At 45.8% G+C, this 19485-nt stretch overlaps 1 protein-coding gene across 1 annotated transcript; it reads left to right on the top strand.

Annotated features, from left to right (window-relative positions):
• Nucleotides 1-1810: 1810 nt before the first annotated feature.
• Nucleotides 1811-3549, top strand: TLNRD1 (talin rod domain containing 1). The gene has a single exon (XM_011760531.3). It carries the CDS (start codon nt 1822-1824, stop codon nt 2908-2910), a length of 1089 nt encoding a protein of 362 aa, XP_011758833.1. The 5' UTR covers nt 1811-1821; the 3' UTR covers nt 2911-3549.
• The last annotated feature ends 15936 nt before the right edge of the window (nt 3550-19485 follow it).

Here is a 19485-nt window from a genome sequence, read left to right as displayed (position 1 = left end):
CAACAAAGGGCAGGGGGCGTTGGAAAAACTGGTGAAGTCGCGCAGACCGAGATGACCCGCCGGCCCCAACAAATCACCAGTGGCCAGTATCGAGTGTCCTCCTGCCTTCAGCCCGGAGGCCAAGTCACCTTTTAGAGTTCCTCTCTTGGCGGGGAGGAAGCCCCCTGGTCCGGCTAAGAGCTTACGTAATGCCCGCGGGCGGCTGCGCCCCGGTCTCCCATGGGTGTGCGCAGCGCCCCCAGCCCGGGGCAGGCCTTCCCCTGTCCGCTTCCCCAGTCTCTCGGCCCACGACCATGGGGGGGTCCGTGACCACCGGCCCCACGCCTGTGGCGTCCGCGTTGGGCGGTGGCGTCCCCCGCAGCCACCCAGCTTCCCGGGGGAGGAGCAGCGCATCGCGCAAGCATCCGGGAGCGGCGGAGGGGGCGGGAGGAAGGACGAGAGGAGGAAGCGGGATTTAAACGAAAGGCGGTGACGCCACACAAAAGATTTCTATAGGCTCCAGGGAGGTTACGGCCGAGGCGGCGGCGGCGAGCCCGGGGGCGAGGCGCGGACGGGAAGAGGAAAAGCCTCCGGCAGACCCTGCGGGCGGCGGCACAGCCACGGCCGCGCTCCGAGGTGAAGCCGCGCGCGGAGAGGAAGCGGGTGTTTTTCCCTCTGCCTTTCGGCCCCCGCCCTTCCTTTCAGTTTCTCCCGGCTCGCTCGGAAGTTGGCGGTTGACAAAAATGGCAGGAGCCGGGGCCCGGGCCGGTTGCCGCAGCGCCGCGGGGACCTTCTGAGTTGGCCCGGTCGCAGGGAGACTCGTGCAGGGGCGTCCGATGCGCGGGGCCCGGGGTCTCGGGAGAGCTCAGCCGCTGCGGGCCCCAGACGAGGAGGCGACAGGGATGGACTCGCGTCGACAGCCAGCGGCGGGCCGCCGGGCGCGCGGTCTGGGAGGGCGTGCCGCCGCGGCGCCGGGCCGCGCGCTGTGAACCGGCGAGGCGGGAAGGGGCCGCCGCGGCGCTCGGCACGCCCGGGCGTGGCGGGCGGGCGAGAGCTTGAGAGCGATCCGGGCGGCCGCTGTGCGCAATCAGTGCAGGCTCCCACCCGGCTCTGACTCGGCGCGGCAGCGACAGCGCGGGCCACACCCTCTGCCCTGCTGCCGCCGGCGCCGCTTCCCGAGAGCGGGAGGCAGGAGATGCGCCCGGGGCGGCCGCGCGTCTCGGAGAGCCAGTCCCGGCCGCCGTCGCGGGGAAGTGCCGCCTGGCGGGGTCACCGCGCCTGAAGCCCACGTGCGCCGCCAAGCCCGAGGTGGCCTCGAGCGCGGCGGCTGACAGCAGAGTCTGCCTGTGCTGCCTCCCGCGCTCCTCCCCGAGGAAAGGATTTTGATTTCAAAGAAAGGAAGGAAGGACAACTCCCAGCTTCCCCGTCCCGCCCTCACCTCTCTTGAGGGCCGGGCCAGGCCATGCCCAGGAAGGCGGCGGCGGCGAACCAGCAGAAGGGACTTTCCTGGCCTCCCGGAGACGAGGAGCGCGGACAGTGAGTTTGCTCTGCCGCGGTTCATGGTTCCTGCAAGCCCTCTAGGAGGCCGAAAGCTGCAGCCCCTCCCCTTGCCCCGAAGAGCCTTCCGCGTTCTCTGGCCCTCGGGCCCACCCCGCGCCGCCCGGGCTCCCGCCGCCGCAGCCCAGTGCCTTCTGCCCGCGGCGGTGGATGGCATGATGGTGCGAGGAAGGCACCGCGGCCTTGGCCAGCTGAGTCGCGACGGCCGCCGGGGCGGCGGCAGTGGCCGCGGCAGCGGCGGTGGTAGCGGGGTCCCCAGCGGCATGCCAGTGCCCCCCGGGCGCGATGGCTAGCGGCAGCGCCGGGAAGCCCACTGGCGAGGCGGCTTCTCCGGCTCCTGCGACCGCCATCGGCGGGACCAGCTCGCAGCCGCGGAAGAGGCTGGTATCCGTCTGTGATCACTGCAAGGGCAAGATGCAGCTGGTAGCCGACCTGCTGCTGCTGTCGAGCGAGGCGCGGCCAGTGCTCTTCGAGGGCCCTGCCTCCTCTGGTGCCGGCGCCGAGTCCTTCGAGCAGTGCCGGGACACCATCATCGCGCGCACCAAGGGGCTCTCCATCCTCACCCACGACGTGCAGAGCCAGCTCAACATGGGCCGCTTCGGGGAGGCGGGGGACAGCCTGGTGGAGCTGGGCGACCTGGTGGTGTCGCTGACCGAGTGCTCGGCCCACGCGGCCTATCTGGCGGCTGTGGCCACGCCGGGTGCCCAGCCGGCGCAGCCGGGCCTGGTGGACCGCTACCGCGTGACGCGCTGCCGCCATGAGGTGGAGCAGGGTTGCGCCGTGCTGCGCGCCACGCCGCTGGCCGACATGACGCCGCAGCTGCTGCTGGAGGTGTCACAGGGCCTGTCGCGCAACCTCAAGTTCCTGACCGACGCGTGCGCCCTGGCCAGTGACAAGTCACGGGACCGCTTTTCGCGCGAGCAGTTTAAGCTGGGCGTCAAGTGCATGAGCACCAGCGCGTCGGCGCTCCTGGCCTGCGTGCGCGAGGTGAAGGTGGCGCCCAGTGAGCTGGCGCGGAGCCGCTGCGCGCTGTTCAGCGGGCCCCTGGTGCAGGCAGTCAGCGCCCTAGTAGGCTTCGCCACCGAGCCGCAGTTCCTGGGTCGCGCGGCAGCTGTGAGCGCCGAGGGCAAGGCGGTGCAGACCGCCATCCTGGGCGGCGCCATGAGCGTGGTGTCGGCCTGCGTGCTCCTGACCCAGTGCCTCAGGGATCTGGCGCAGCACCCCGACGGGGGCGCCAAGATGTCGGACCACAGGGAGAGGTTGAGGAACTCGGCCTGCGCCGTGTCTGAAGGCTGCACCCTGCTATCTCAGGCTTTAAGGGAGAGGTCTTCGCCCAGGACTTTACCGCCAGTGAATTCCAATTCTGTGAATTAGCACCCCACCCCCATACCCCTTCTTCCACCCCCAGACTAAAGGAAGATACTTACTCTGCCCCTCACCATTTATACCAAAGAAATCATAGGTGAAACCGCCTACCCTCCCCAACATTAAATGCTCGAGAGGAATCTTAAGGCAGGGCCATGCACACAACCTGCACACGCACTTGGAGGGCCCAGGTGTCTGTCCACCAGGCCCCACGCAGTAGGGACTGGAAGATGGAAAATGTGTCATCTGGTTGCGTTATCACTCCCGCCCCCTACCCCAGCCCGTCTTCCGGAATTTCTCAACTAAGTTTGATTATTGGGCAGGAAGGAGGTCATGGGTTCATTTCATTTTTTTGTGTTTTTAATTAAAAGAAAGGTTACCTCAGTTTTCACTCCTTAGACATGGATGTAGCTACCTTTTTTGTATGTCTTTTTTTTTTTTTTTTAAGCAATCGTGTTGAATTAGGAGTATACTTAGTGTGGAAGGGGTATGAATTTGCCATGTGATTTGCAAATGGGGGGAAGCTACTGTGAGTGTGTGTTTTTTTAATTTACACTATAGAGTGATTTTTTTTCCCCCAACGTCAAGTTTTTACCTTGCATGTACTGGAGTATTTATTTCATCTATTAAAATGTTATGTTTCTCAGATGGCTTTTTGCAATTATTGTTGATTTTTCAATAATTGTAATTTTGCATGCTGTGTATCATGTATGGGAAGGTTCTGTGGGAAGGCTATTTCAATAGTAGTGAGGCAGGCCCCCAGTTCCCAAGCCTTTCTACTTTTTCCTCAAGAAAAAGTACTGCTCAAGAAGTACTCGCTTGAGCAGCCTAGAACTGAAGAGATGACTATGCATAACATTCTATTTTCAAAGGCAGGTGACACAAATGGGGTTGGGTTATGTAGAGTGCTTGGGACGGTTTTGTCTCATTTTTCCTGGAAAGTGATTTAGCTCCCTTTGTCTCCACTTATCTTTCCATCATCATGAACAGTGGCTCAGGCTGCTTGAATTCTGATTTGTATTCTGCCTATCATTTTTAGATTAAAGCACTTCCTAATCCTGTGTGGTATGCCAGTCTTCTCAACTCAGAGTCTCTATGGATGGAACTGTAAAAGTACTGTATATCAAGTGAGAATAGTTAGCATCTTTTATGTACACAGGTCTATTCAGACAAGATCCTCATGGTTTCAGAAAAGATATAGAGAGGGTCCTAGACTGCTTAATAGAGGAAAGAAGTATCACGGAAAGCTTGTTAAGAACGTTCTAGAGCCACAACATAATAGTAGGCCAAGGGCTTATTTTTGTGACCTTGATTGTGTGTTGGAAGAATCTTTTCATTGAAATTTGGAGTAATATTAAGGTAGTTTTTTTTTCTGTAGACATTTTTAGGAGTCTTTTTGTGTGAGTGGTGGTGGAGTGTGTAGTTTTGTTGAACCTAGTTAAATTCTGAATATCTTCCCACTAAAAGCACAACAAATCTATTTACAGTGCCTGAAGCCTGGGAGGGCCACATGAGTAAAAACTCGTACGTGCTTTAGATTTGTTCCATTTACATTTTTCTTGGGATTTGTTGTGCTTAAACCTTTGCAGTTCTCACAGATCTGAAAAGAAAGCATTTTTTACTGTAATACATAGAGAGAACAAAGTCATATTGACTATTTTATTTGTTTGAATCGCTGTTTTTATTACAAGGACATGAAATGCACTGTATAAAAGTCTTCAACCTGTGTTGGGTAAGGCTAGGACTGTTTCACCGCCCCGAATTTGAAATTTGAAAAAGTCTTAAAGTGGTAGGGTACTTACATTTTTGAAAAAATGACAATGGGAGCAGTTTTTCTCTCTTAAATCCTGGTAAATTTCAGGTTTTTGAAGGCTTTAAAAAATGAAAATGACCTTGAGCATCTTTATTCCTCTCCTCTGCCCTTTAATGTTGGGATGGGGTTCAGGATGAAAGGGAGGTGGGATTCTAATTCATGGGCCAGTGACAATCCTGCATGCGTATAGAAATTTTTATTTGTTGAATGTACACAAGTAATGATAGAGTTTGATTATATGGTTGATTTTCATTTATCCTGTGCCGATCACAAAGAGTAAACTGAAAGGAACAAACGTTAAGTAAAATAAGGGCCAGGAATCTGTAAATTTGATATTAGATTAAGAAAAAAAGAATTGCCAATTTTTTTCCTGGACTCTTTCCTTGCAGAAGCAATTTTCAGGACAACTCAAGCCAGGAAAAAAATAAAAAATAAAAAAAATAACTTTCCCTATCTGTTTGAATGAAGTTAGCTAGTCACTAAATGAATTTTGAAACCTCTTACCTAAATAATAGTTGCTCTTGGTGTTTCTGTATGTTCTACATTTGGTCATGTAACATGCATAATCTCTATCCTCTGAAGTTGATAAAAGTTCTAAACTTAAGTGTTTTCACCGCCCCTGCACCCCCCACCTCCCATTTATACAATAAAGTTCAGGGCTTTTCTTCCAGCAGGTGTCTTGAAATGAATTCTGCTTGTACTTTTTTCCAGCAGATTTCTAGAAGCCAGAGTGAGGAATGCCAGGCAAGGGAATTGGGCACAGGTCTTTGATATTTTAACTTTTCTCTAATGTCCCAGGTTGCTAAACTTCTTTTTAAAATAGCCCCTGATGTTTAAAAAAAGCAGCATCTCAGACCTGTTTCATAACAGGGTTTAATAAGGTCAGCAGAGATACTGGTTCCAGGAATAAAATCAGAGTGGCCTGTTTGTTTGTTTGTTTGTTTTTTGTTTGCTTCTTAATTTTTAAACTACACTAGGGTTAACTTAAGACATTAATCCTTGGGTTCTTCTGACTCCTGAAGGCAAGTTTTCTTACACAGGCTTAACGCACATCATCTTGACCAGGGAATGTTGAGAATCTTCTCCCATTGAATGGTCATAAGAAAAGGAAATCATGATGGCTAAGTTCTTTAAAGAAAAGACATTATTTATGATAGTCAACTCAGTAAATGGAACAAAAACAGTCTTTCAAACATAAGACTTACCCAGAAAAAAGCACGACTCTGTCTTTCTTTGCCTGTTTTAAGTATAGCCTTTATTATCCATTCCGGGTGATGATAGGAAATACAAAAATTATGTGATATGTGTGTATTTGCCTTCTTCCCTACCCCTCACCGCACCCCCACCCCATCCTCATTTTTATAATTCTGGAAGCATCAGTTACATCTGATTGGTTATTTTACACACTTTTTTTTTTTTGAGATGGAGTCTCGCGCTGTTGACCAGGCTGGAGTGCAGTGGCGCGATCTTGGCTCACTGCAAGCTCCGCCTCACGGGTTCATACCATTCTCTTGCCTCAGCCTCCGGAGTAGCTGGGACTACAGGCGACCGCCACCACGCCCGGCTAATTTGTGTGTGTGTGTGTGTGTGTGTGTGTGTGTGTGTATTTTTAGTAGAGACGGGGTTTCATTATGTTACCCAGGATGGGCTCTATCTCCTGACCTCGTGATCCACTCGCCTTGGCCTCCCAAAGTGCTGGGATTACAGGCGTGAGCCACCCCTCCGGGCTTTTTTTTTTTTTTTTTAAAGCTGGCATAGGGATCTAAAATATTTGGCAGTTTGGAACAGCTAATTTTAACAGAAACACCTGTTTTTCCGAATGAATGTGACTATGGTAACATGCAGATCAGACAGAGAAATGACTGCCAAAATTCTTTCTGAGCTTTGCTTAGTGAACGTGGAAGGATTTAGAGAAGAAATCCTTAAAGATTTAGTTGCATTTTCACCTGAGGCTGTTCTCTGGGCTGCCTTTTGGTTTGCAGCAACTGGAAGAGGCTTTAAGGAGACCATCTTTGAGTTTCCAGTGTGGGCACAGGTATTTGTGTTCCTCCCTGGCAAATTCTTGTCTTTACTTAATTTTTTTTTTTTTGTAGGACTATGTGTGCAATTAATTGCTCCATTTTGACTAAACAGGGTTTTACTTTAGGGTTCTTTAGATAGGTGAGTTGTCTGCTTCGACTTCAGTGGCAGAGGGCTCTAAGATTTAACTGTCTGGGTATTATAAGGAAAAAGTGTGATACTAGTGTCTATGATTGGGGTCAGTTTAATTTAACTGTGGACCCGTTAAGGTTAAGGGCTATAGTGCCCAGCATGTGTGTAATTTTTTTTTCTTTTTTTTTAATGAATCTGTATATAAGATACTTGCAGCAAGTATACATAAGCAAGTAGTAAAATTGTTCCTGGAAATGAAAGTTACAATGGTCATTCATTCGGCAAATATTTACTGGGGACCAACTGTGTGTGCTACTAGACACTGCTGGTGCTGGTGTGCAGCTGTGAGTGAGATGTGGGGGAAGGCTGCTTTCTAGACTCAGTGCTAGACTCAGACCAACCTCAGCTTGGTCTGTGGACCCTCAGTGTCAGTCTCATCCTGGGCCCTACCTTCAATCTATTCCATCAGAAACTCTTGAGGTGTGACAATTTGTGTTTTATCAAGCCCTCCCAGTTGATTCAGATGCATGCCCACTTTGGAGAACCACTGCCCTACAGGGGCTGTGGGTTTCTCTTTTATTCTCTGTCAGGTCTGAGTCTAGAGTAGTTCTCTATCAGGAGGCATCAGCATTTCTGCAAATTACTTGTTTGCTCAGGTGGTTTTGTTCTCCTGGATATTTTGAGACCAATTTCTCCAGATAGAGAAGATGTTATTTCTCCAGATAGAGAAGACAAGTTTTTCTCTTGTTAATTTGAAATCTTTGAGAATCCAGGTTTTTCTTTTGGAGAGGGGGATGTGATTACAAGTACAGGGTTCTTCCCTACCTCCCACCACCCTTTTGAGATGAACTGAAATCATGTAATAGTGAACTGGCAAAACAGCTTTCTATGTTTTTACATGTTGTTGACTCTTGTCCTGGAAAAGGGAATAGCAGACGGTCTAATTAAAATTCAGCCCTTTAGCTCTTTGGTTGCCCAAGAAAGAACACTTTGATACTGAGTTTGTAAAGTACTATATTCAGAATCGGATGTAGTATACAGACTTATTCCAAAGGTCACTTTAAGTATAACCAAAGTCGGCAATATACTCAGGAAATATACTCTCTAAGGCTGACCATGCGCCAGGAATTAGGATGATCTTTTAGAGTCTAATTCCTCAAAAGGGTGGCCCCAGAAGCTGGCATTGGTATCACCCAGGAACTTGGTAGATACACAGACAATTGGCCCGCCCTGGCTCAGACCTACCCAATTAGAGCCCTCTTTTTGACAGGTCCTCCCAGTGATTTCTGTCCCATAAATATTTGAGAAGCAGATAAAAGCAGTGGCCATGACTGAATCATAGTTTCATTGTTTACTGTGGGAACCTAGGCATTTATTATGTTTACTTAGATCTTTTTGGTTTATAAAGTGCTTTCATGTGTATTATGTAATTGGGTCCTTAGTACAATCTTGTGAGGTGGGCAGGTATTACCGTGGATGTCATCTAAACATTTGTGCCTTGCTTTTCCTATTGTAAAAATTAAATGAATTCACATGAAATGTAAGTCCTTGTGATGAGCTTTATAAGACTGGTACCTGCCAGGCATGGTTGCTCAGGCCTGTAATCCCAGCACTTTGAGAAGCTGACATGGGTGGATTGCTTAAGCCCAGGAGATCAAGACCCACCTGGGCAACATGGAAAGACTCTGTCTCTATTAAAAAAACAAAATGATAGCCAGGCATGATGGCATGTGCCTGTAGTCCCAGCTACTTGGGAGGCAGAGGTGGGAGGATCACTTGAGCCTGGGAAGTCGAGGCTGCAGTGAACCATCATCTCACCACAACACTCTAGCCTGGGGGATAGAGCAAGACCCTGTCCCCCCACGAAATTAAAAAAAAGGACTAGTTCTGTCTTCTTCATAAAGTCAGCAAAAGTATGATCTAAAAAACTGAGTTAAAGTCAGTTTTCCTTAATAACCTTGCCTTTACCCTTCCAGTAATTTGACACAGCAAGTGTACTATAACATCCTCAAGGATGGCCCAGATGATGAGCATAGCTCTGTTTTCTCCGTCTCCCTCTGGGAAGGATTCTGTGTGGTTTCCAACCTCCTATCCAGATTCTCTGAAACATTGGGTATCTTATAATTTTAAAAGCATGTCAGTCAAACATTTTAGACTTCAGGTAAGATTTGAATGCTAATTAAGATTTGTTAGCATAATTTAAAAGTGAATCCATTTACTGATCTTAAACTTTATAATTCATAGTTTGATTGACAAGTCTGTTTAAATGTCAAAGATAACATGTATCCAGATTTTGCTGAAGTAGACAGAGGAGCATTTTTAAATCCAGTGTTTCAGGAAGGGAAATATATATGCTGTGCATTCAAGTTTAATGAACATACTGACCTGAAAAACTGCTGAAATTATAGTGCATCACCTAAGCTTTAATAGCTTCTGATTTTGTTCTAATTTTTCCAAATATTAGAAGGTACTCCAGATACTATTTAAGTGAAAAATCATTTAGTTACCTTGGCTCTCTTACCAATTTTTTAAGAGACCTACATTGATGATAAACCTCCAGAAATTGGAGATTATTATAGGAAACCCAGGTCCACTTAGTGTTCACTGATGCCCTTTCAGTTTAACTTTTCTCATTTTGATGACCATCAGCTTCCTGTTCTAAAATTAACTGGCAAGTCATTCTAGCATCTCCCTTCAGATAGTATTTTGGGTTAATGATTTTTCTAAATTTTTACTTAGCAGCTAGGTTTTACTTAAACATTCCTTCTCATGCAGGTTCCATGATAAAGATACTTCTAAAAACATAAGCATGCTTCTACTTTAGTTATCACTTCGAATTTGATTTTTAAGGTATGTGGGCATTTTGTGTTTCAAATGCAATGCAAAGCTCTCCGTAAAACTGACACAAATAGATCACCTGATATTTTAGCTGTCTTCATGATGGAATCATACTATTCTGGAGCAATATTTATTATACTGTTTCTTTAAACTGGTTCTGCTGTGATTATTATGTAAGTGTGGCTGTGACGAAGGAGAGCCCCATGAAGATGGCTTTATATTCCGTTTGGCTCAGCAACAATGACTCTAATAAACCAGATTGAAATGGGAGTTTTTCCACCTTAATTATCCACATAACTAAAGTAGATAGGTAAACTCAACTAAATAGATAAGAAATAATTTTAAAGATTCATCCTTTTTCTTTTCTTTTTTTTTTTTGAGACAGTCTTGCTCTGTCACCCAGGCTCCCAGGCTGGAGTGCAATGGCATGATCTCAGCTTACTGCAGCTTCTGCCTCCTGGGTTCAAGCAATTCTCATGCCTCAGCCTGCCAAGTAGCTGGAACTAATTTTTGTATTTTCAGTAGAGATGGGGTTTCACCATGTTGGGCAAGCTGGTCTCGAACTCCTGACCTCACGTGATCCGCCTGCCTTGGCCTCCTAAAGTGCTAGGATTACAAGCATGAACCATAGTGCCCACTAAAGATGCATCCCTACAGGTGGCTCAAGTGTTCCAGTTCCCCTCATCCCTCTCTTTTTGGAGGGCAAGCAAAGCTTCTTGCCTACGAAGGTTTCTAGAAACACTGGCAATTCTTGACTTCACTGGGACGTTTTGCTTCATCCTGGGCAGCCACAAAACACCTTCTAGATTCTCATTATTAATAAATGAATGCATTAGCCCATTGTCACATAGGGGCAAGTTGCTGGTAATGACACTTACTATGCCATTCATTAGTTGGGTCTAGAATAGTGTCAGATTTAGCAAGGCCAATGGTAAAAGTTTCTGATTTAGCAAACATTTACTAGGTGTCTGGGACAGTATTAGGCATGTTCTCTGTATTAAAATATTACCTTACTTAAGGAATTACTCAAAGTCACCCAACTACCGTTAGAAACAATCCCAGAACTAGAAGCAACCCTAGAAACCCAGTCCTTTGTCTTCCCCAATAAAATCAATTTGAGATGCCGTTTGTCAGGCTTAAGACATTTTCCAAGTGCATCATCCTTTTGTGTTATATTTACATAACTGGAGAAAACAGAGGCCTAGGAAAGCATAGCATTGAGTACTCATTGTTCGAGTGACTGGGAAGTAGTATGTAGGCATTGCCATGATGCACCAGAGCATCTTCTCTTTAGGTGTGATAAATGGTTTAGGTTTGACAGTATCATGGGTGTTGATTCTTTCCTGGTTATACGAGAATTATTCACTTTAAATGCTACAAGGAAAAAGTTTTAGAAAAAAACTAAGCCTATTTGAATTTTTTGTTGTTGTTGTAAACATGTCCATGAAATCCTGTATAGTCTGAGCTTCTATGGCTTGTCACATTTCAGAGCTGAGAGGCTAGATGCTTCCACCATCTTACAAATAGCTTAAGAAGTGAATTCTGCATTATCTATTGGGAGTTCACTTAGAGCTTTTGGAAGAACGTCCCAATTGCCTAACCTAAATTGTTCCTTTTGCATTGTTTTGCCGTGTGTGTGTGTGTGTGTCTGAGGGGAGAATGACTCACAAACTCCATACAAAGTACAGGACGTTAGTTGGAGCCTCCTGGGGATATCAAGATACTGGGATCTTTACCATGGATTTTTCAACAGTGTTCAGTAGACCTTTCTTAAGTCTGACTGTACAGAGAAGATGCTGAACTTAACAGTAAGTGTTGGGAATATGAAGAGCTTAGAATGCAGTGGAAGTGATAGCAAGATAAAACACATTACAAGGGACCAGGATAGGTGCCATAATTTATGTTCCTAAGGATCCTCTAATCTAGATCTTTGACTGTTTGGGGCCTCTTAGTCCCTAGGTTTGATCATCTGGATATATTATCCTGGTGACCAGGGAGAAGGATGTTGACATCAGAACCCCTCCTTCCTACTCTCAGTGCCAGGCGACCACATATAATGTAGGTGGGAATTCCATCGAATCTGTTTTCTGTGCAACCAGAGGGCAGTTTTTAGTTAGAGATTGCAGGTGCCTTAAAAAGTGGGTTTTATTCCAAGGCTCAGGGATCATTTTCTGTTCTGCTCTTTGATTTTTTTTTTTTTTTTTTCCCCAAGACGGAGTCTTGCTCTGTTGCCCAGACTGGAGTGCAGTCGTGCAATCTCAGCTCACTGTAACCTCCACCTCCTGGGTTCAAGCAATTCTCCTGCCTCAGCCTCCCGAATAGTAGCTGGGATTACAGGAGAGTGCCACCACGCCCGTCTAATTTTTGCATTTTTATTAGAGATGGGGTTTCACCATGTTGGCCAGAGGCTGATCTCGAACTGACTGGTCTCAAACTCCTGACCTTGTGATCTGCCCTCCTTGGCCTCCCAAAGTGCTGGGATTTCAGGCATGAGCCACCATGCCTGGCTGCTCTTTAATTTTGAGGTGGTGTAGATGCAGAGTGTGATGCTATTCCTGAATGGGATCTGTACTGTAGGAAGCAGAACAGCTTTCCCCCACTTCACTGAAGTGGCTATCCTGACCTTGGATCAGCAGCCCTGGGTGGGGCCAGTGGGCCCAGCTCACTTGCAGAAGAGTCCTGAGCCTGGCTGCCTGCCATTGTTGTGGATCACCAAGAACTGAAGTGGGCTCCTGAAGATGCACCTGGCTGGCTGTTAGACTGGGAATTTTTCAAGGCAATCTGCTTGTCTTTTTCATCTGTCATCCCTAGAAGGTGACCAGGATGCTAAGTTGTTTGTTTAATGAAAGAAAAACAATAGCTGGCATTTTTTTTTGAGCTCCTAATATATATGCTAGAAACTTTACATTGTGTCTCTCAGGCCTTAAAGCAACCCCTTTGAGGTATGAAGAGTTGTTCTCATTTTATAGGTGAGGATGCTGAATTGAAACCACTTGCCCAGGGTCAAAAAAACTAGTAAGTAGGGAGATAAAGGTAAGAATCAAGGTCTTGTGACAGAGACAGCATTCTTAGCCACTTGGCTACAGTAAATGAATGATTTTCAGGATTCAGTCCCTCTGCCCATTGAGGTGAAATGCTCCTCAACTCTGTTAATTTTTTAACCTTTCCTATGACGATTCCTGTGGGTTTCTTCCTAAGCCTCACTTAAGCCTTTGGTCCAAGCTCCTCTTGGACCGTTTGTAGAGGGCCCTGGATGCCCACAGGAACCATGCAGACTCGAGCAGAGTTGATTCCATGGACAGATGGCTTTCCACCTGCTTCATGATCCTGGTATCCTAAGGGATACTTGAAGAAGATCAACCTCTGGTTTGTCAAGTAGCTTCCACTTGGATTTCTAAAATGCAACTGTCTTTGCTCTTCACCTACTTGCAACACTTCTGTGGTTCTCCCATGGACTTGAGGATAAAAGGCAAACTCCTCACTGAGGCATTTCTAACTCCTCACTGAGGCATTTCTAGCAGGTCTGGTCTCTCATAGTCTACCCATAATTGTACTTTTTAGAGGTCCTTCCAGTGTCATGCTCTCTTCTTGCCTCTGAGCTGTTGCACAAGCTGTCCCTTGGAACACTCACCCTACATCCTGCTTCTCCTTAACCTGCTTCCGCAGTCCTCAGCCTGGGTAACACCCTCTCCTGCAGGTCCCTGTAGTACCCTGCTCTTTCCCTATGTTAGTATTTATCAAGTTACTGTAATTCTCTGTTTACCTATGCATGTTCTCAGTATGGATCATCATCAAGTGGTGGCATCATCTTTTTATCTCCGGTGATTAACGCAGTTGCCTAACACATATGAGGCTCTCAATAAACATTTCTGCATGAACAAATGTAGGGTTTATAAGTCATATCAAACTTTTAGAGATGAAAGGCCCCAAGAGTAAAATAGTTCATTAACCTTTTCCTTTGGCTAGATTCCCTTAGTCAGTTACCAAATTCTTTCAAAGTATCCTTTCTCGTACCTTTGGCATCTGTTTCTTCTCCCCAGCTGCATAGCCAGCATCCTAGCCTAGGCCTCTTGTAGACCCTCACCTGAACAATGCTGCTTAATGAGTCCTTAGCTGCAGTTTGGATTACCTGCCCAAATTAGGCATGCTTTCGTCACCTCCTCCCATTAGCCATGTCTCTTGTGTAGTAAATCTAGGCCCTAAACTGCAACTTCACATAGCCTACTTACTGAGTTCCGACAGCATGCCACTGGACTGGTCCCACAGGGAACAGGACCAGGCCCTTATTGGTCCGTGGCACTCATCTCCCACCACCCCCAGCCTAAGCCTCTGTTCCAGCATGATGGGCAGAACTCAGGCCTTTTCCCGTGCTGTTCTTATTCCTATGTCTGTGCATTTGCTTTTGTTGGTTTCTTTATGTGAAATGTTTTTCCTATCCTAAACACGTGGTGACCCTTTGAGCCTAGATGACTCCAAAGACTAGGACTCTCCATCTATGCTGCAGAACAGGGCGGCCTTGGCATGTCTGGTCTTTTGTGGACTTTCCAGGGATCTGGGTGGCTTCCAAGGCCCTGGATGGCCCAAATTCTCTTCCCTCAACTGGTCTAGGTGCCCCAGGGCCTCGCCTAAGTTTGAGCTCTGAGCTGGTGGACTGGATGCCAACCCGGTGATGATTCTTGCCCCTCTCCTTAGGGTGGTTTTAGGTCTAGCAGGGGTCAGGAAACAAAATGCCACCTCGAGAAGGGCGTCTTTTCCCACAAATGAACTTAGAACCATATTCCCTGGGGAGCCCTTGAAATCAGCGTGAGAACTGACTGAGGGAGTGAGTCCTGGCTTTGAGTCCCATAATTGTTATAATACAGAAATTACTCATGACTTTCCATAATCAAGTTTTAGTTATAATAGCGTACTTAAGCTGGGCTCTGGGGTGAGCTGTGCCTACTAGCAATCTCTGCCTACTTCTTTGCTTTCCAGGATCGGGCTCCTGTGAATGGAGGAAAGAAGCTAAAGCCTTAGGGAAGAAAAAGAGATCCTATGCCAAAGCCACCAGGGAATGCAGGGGGACCCTCAGGTCAGCAGCAAACTGGCATTTGGGCTTTTGGGCAAATTAAAATTTCCAATGTGCAACCAACCGCCCATTTGAATCATTTTCTTAATTTTTTTTTTTTTGCATTTTATCATTGATACTGTCTGGAAATAAAAGATTATGTTTATCTTAGCTAAATTAAAGGGATTGTTTAAAACAAAGGTATTACATCTATTTAATTATTTAACTTCTTCCTTCCACATCCTACCTGCTCCTAGCTCAGCGTTTCCAACCACTAGCGCTGAAATTCTGATTTCAGTGAAGTAATAAGCAGATAGAGTTACCACAGTCAATAGCCTCTGATGATTTCCATAAAAAGTGAAATGAGTTGCTCATGTCCCTTTTCTGGTGGTGCAAATTGATGAGAATCATAAGCACACTGGATGGGGGTGGGGGCACTGGAACACAGCTGGAAGCCTTGCACTTGCCACAAGCTGAGTGGCTGTGGTATGGGGTCCTGGTGTGATGGTCACCAAATGATCCAGCCTCTCTCAGACTTTGATTTCCAGCTTTGAAAGGAATTCTGTGAGGACTCAGTGAAAGGAATAATGACTTTAGCGATCCAGCTTTAAGCACCTGCAAAAGCTTGCCATGGGGCTGGGAGATACAATCTAGGCTCCTGTTCTCCCAGCACAAGGAGGAATCACAGCTCAGTATGAAAGGGCAATTGTGAGAGGTGAATAATCTGTGCTTTCTGTCTTTGGACCTCTCTGCCCTCTCCCCAAACAATCCCCAAATATTTCTTATCCTAGGATGCCTGCATCCTAATCCCTGAGATTAGTTCTTAGCAGCTGAAGGCAGGCTCACCAACCTTCTCAGAATAGTCCTGCCTTTAATTTCCCCAAGGGAATCCCATTCTCAGCTCAATGCCTTGCTTCCCATCTCGCTGGTTCACTGCCAGCCTGGATATACTTGAGCCATTCAGCTTGCAGTTCCTGGCAACCTGCTCTGGGTCAGGCATCAGTGATATAAACGTAAGACCTACTCTCCATGCTCAAAGAGGAATTAATGGAATTACTGCTCATAGAACATAACTTGTTCTTCAGTAGCAATCACTGAAACCTTCAAATCCTGCAAGGCTCAGAGGACTAAATCTGAGGTAGTGCTTATTGGGGCAAAACATACTGGGACAGAAATCTGGACTCGGCACCCTTTGAATCACTCAACTGGCCTCTCTATGCCCTTTATTCTCATGATCCCGTCTGTGAGCACCAAATTCAAGCCTTGCCCAAGAGGGAAGATGTCATACTTGGCTCCCAGACAATCCATCCAACTCATAACTGAAACTGACAAAAAATTATTGAGCTTGTGCTTGGTGGCATGTTCCCTGGGAGGGAAGTTCTCTGTCCCTTTAGCATTGTGATGGGGTCATTCTGGGAAGAGGGTCGTGGTTTACACAGGGTGTGACTTCTGTCTGTATAAATGGGCCTTACTTTTGAACATTGGTAACAACATGCTCTGGCTTAGTTATTATTTTTGGTACTAAAGATTGGGGAAGTATGTGAATTCTTTTGTAGACGTTAAGCCTTGAGGCCTGTATGGAACTGAGATGTGGGAAGAAGTAGAATTTGTGAGTTGCAACAATTTGGTGCTGAAAGTTAGAGCAGTGCTTAGTGATTAGAGGTTTCTACTTCTGGTACAATTTGGAAGCCTTTGGGTATTACATAATGTCCTGGGGAATAGGGAGTTGGCCTTAATTGTCACCCAGTTCAGTGGTTCCAAGATACTGGCTGAGGACCAGAGCCTATGTGTGTCAAAGATTTCATCAATCTGAGCAAAATGGAAAACAGAGGACTGTGAAATGTAAAATTTACTAATAGTACTATCATGGACTTTTCTTTATTCAGGGATTATATCATTTCTTAGTCTTTGTTGTTAAAAGCTCATTTCATGAACGTAATGGTGTTAGTTTTAATTTTAAAAACTATTCTTGCATTGCAAAATTATTTATCAACCTTATTTTGGTGCTTCCAACATTTAGAAAAAAATCACTGTGTTCAGAAATCTTAAAGCCTGAGAACTACTGACCATGACTACCTATGAATGAATTTTTTGGGTTTTTTTTTAAGAGACATGATTTTGTTCTGTCCCCCGGGCTGAATGCAGAGGTATAATGACAGCTCATGGTAATCTCAAACTCCTGGGCTTAAGCAATCCTCCCACCTCAGTCTCCCAAGTAGCTAGGACTACAGGCATGTACCACCATGCCTGACCAATTTTTATTTTATTTTATTTTTGTAGAGACAGGGTCTTGCTTTGTTGCCCAGAACGAGGCTGGTCTTATCCTGGATAAGGATAAACTTATCCAGGAGTTTATCCTGGCTTCAAGCCATCCTCCTTCCTCCACCTCCCAAAGTGCTGGGATTACAGGTGTGAACCACTGTGCCTGGCCCCATGAAATATTTTGAGTCCTAGGGTTTTTTCCCCGCCCAATATTCGTTTGAATTAGTACAATCATTTTTTTAAAAGCATATGTGAAAATATTTCCAAAGGTGAATCCAAGTAAATAAGCATTTCTTAAGAGTGGGGACATCCCTTGTTACAACAAAACCACTACTAAATTTTGTTAGTAAATTCATCTTCAATTTAACCAGCTTAAGGAAATATGACTGTATACTCTAGATATTCCAGGTCACTGGTTCTCAAACTTGGCTGTCCATCAACATCACCTGGAGAGCTTATTAAACACAAGTTGTAGGACCCCACCCCCAGTTTCTGAATCAGTAGATCTGGGATGGGACAGGGCCTGAAAATTTGCACTTCAGACAAGTTCCAAGTGATGCTGAGGCTGCTGGATGGGACCACACTTTAAGAACCAGTGGAGTAGGTCACTGATTATTAGTCTTGGCTGCCCAGTGGATTCACTTGAGGAATTAAAAAAAAATACTGATGCCTGGATCCTATCCCCAGATATTCGAACACCAGGATTCTTAAAAGGGCCCCAAGTGATTATAGTCAGTAGCAAAGTTTGAGAACTACTGGACCATAGTGATTTCAGCACAAAAGTTTCTCATGTTAGTGTAGTATGGGGGAGAAAAGGGAGAGAGACTTGGTCCACACAATCACCCAAGTACCCAGGCTGGTGGAGTTGATGCCATCTGGAATTCATGATCTTTGTGCCTGCAGCAAGGAAAAAGATAGCCTGTTGGTTCTTCGATGATTCTACTCAAAAGGGACTCAGAAGTGTTCTGTGTCACAGCTAATTGGTCAGAAACAGTCATGTGCCCTAGCTGCAAGGTAACTGGGAATTTAAAGAAGCACATGGCATTTGGGATCAGTAAATTTCTCTGCCTCAGTGACACTTCCATGATACAGTGTAATCTTCTATGGCTTGTCTTAGGCTAGTTTATGTTGCTATAAAGGAATACCTGAGGCTGGGTAATTTATAAAGAAAAGAGGTTTATTTGGCTTATGGCTCTGCAGGATGTACAAGAAGCCTGGCACCAGCATCTGCTTCTGGTGAGAGCCTCAGGCTGCTTCTACTCATGGAAGAAGATGCAGGAGAGCCAGTGTGTGCAGAGATCACATGGTGAGAGGGGAAGTAAGAGAACAGGGGAAGATGCCAGGTTCTTTTTAACAACCAGCTCTTGGGGGAACTAATGGAGTGAGAACTCACTCACTCCCCTCTTCCAGGGAGGGCATTAATCTATTCATGGGGGAATTCACCCCCCAACCCAAACATCTCCCATTAGGCCCCACCTTCAACATTGGGAATCAAGATTGACCATAAGATTTGCAGGGATAGACATCCAAACTATAGCAGGCCTGATGCAGATGCCCTTCTAAAAGATAGCTTCTCAACTGATGCTTTTACAGGGACCTTTTTCTGTCATAAAATTGCCTACCCATTGTAGACAATTTTTAAAAATTAAAAAAAAACCTAAAAAAAAAAGAAATCTCTATAACATGCTACTACTGGGAGATCACCATGCTTAATTTCAGGCATATGTCCTTCCAGTAATTTTTTTCTGTACATATTCTTTAACATGGTTAATTGCTTAGAAATTTTTTTGTAACTTTTTTTTTTTTTTTTTTTTTTGAGATGGAGTTTCCTACCTCAGCCTCCTGAGTAGCTGGAATTACTGAAATTAGCTGAAATTAGCCCACCACCATGCCTGGCTAATTTTTGTAGTTTTAATAGAGATGGGGTTTTGCCATGTTGGGCAGGCTGGTCTCGAACTCCTGACCTCAAGTAATCTGCCCACCTCGGCCTCCCAAAGTGCTGGGATTACAGGTGTGAGTCACCGCGCCCAGCTGTAATCTGCTTTTTTTTTTTTTTTTTTTTTGCTTAGTATTTTACCATTTTGTTAAAATCAAGCGAATTAAAGTGTTATAAAATACTATTTTAATTCTACTGCATGGGTATACTACAGTATAATTGGTCATTTCCTCCTCGTTAGAAATTTTGGTTGTTGTTTTGTCAATAGCTTACTATTATAAGTAGTATTTGCATGAACATCTTTATGAACAAATTCCCCCCATATTTCTGATCATTTACTTGGATACATGAACAGACTTATTTTGAGTTATCTGTTATTATACAGTAACCATTTCTGTACTTAGTAATGCATATTTAGTAAGTATTAATACTATGCAAGGCATTGATAGAGAAATGATTGAGCTTGGTCCTTGCCTTCTCTAGTATCTCAGAGTCTAGCTGGGGAATAAGATAGAAACACAACTAGCCCTAATCCCA

This window comes from Macaca nemestrina, chromosome 7, assembly GCF_043159975.1.
Source record: "Macaca nemestrina isolate mMacNem1 chromosome 7, mMacNem.hap1, whole genome shotgun sequence".
In the NCBI taxonomy this organism is placed as follows: Eukaryota; Metazoa; Chordata; class Mammalia; order Primates; family Cercopithecidae; genus Macaca; species Macaca nemestrina.
This window is presented reverse-complemented; position numbering and strand designations above follow the sequence as displayed.

Bases quoted from the DNA above. Each gene is read 5' to 3' on its own strand.
- TLNRD1 (XM_011760531.3), top strand. From the start codon at position 1,822: ATGGCTAGCGGCAGCGCCGGGAAGCCCACTGGCGAGGCGGCTTCTCCG.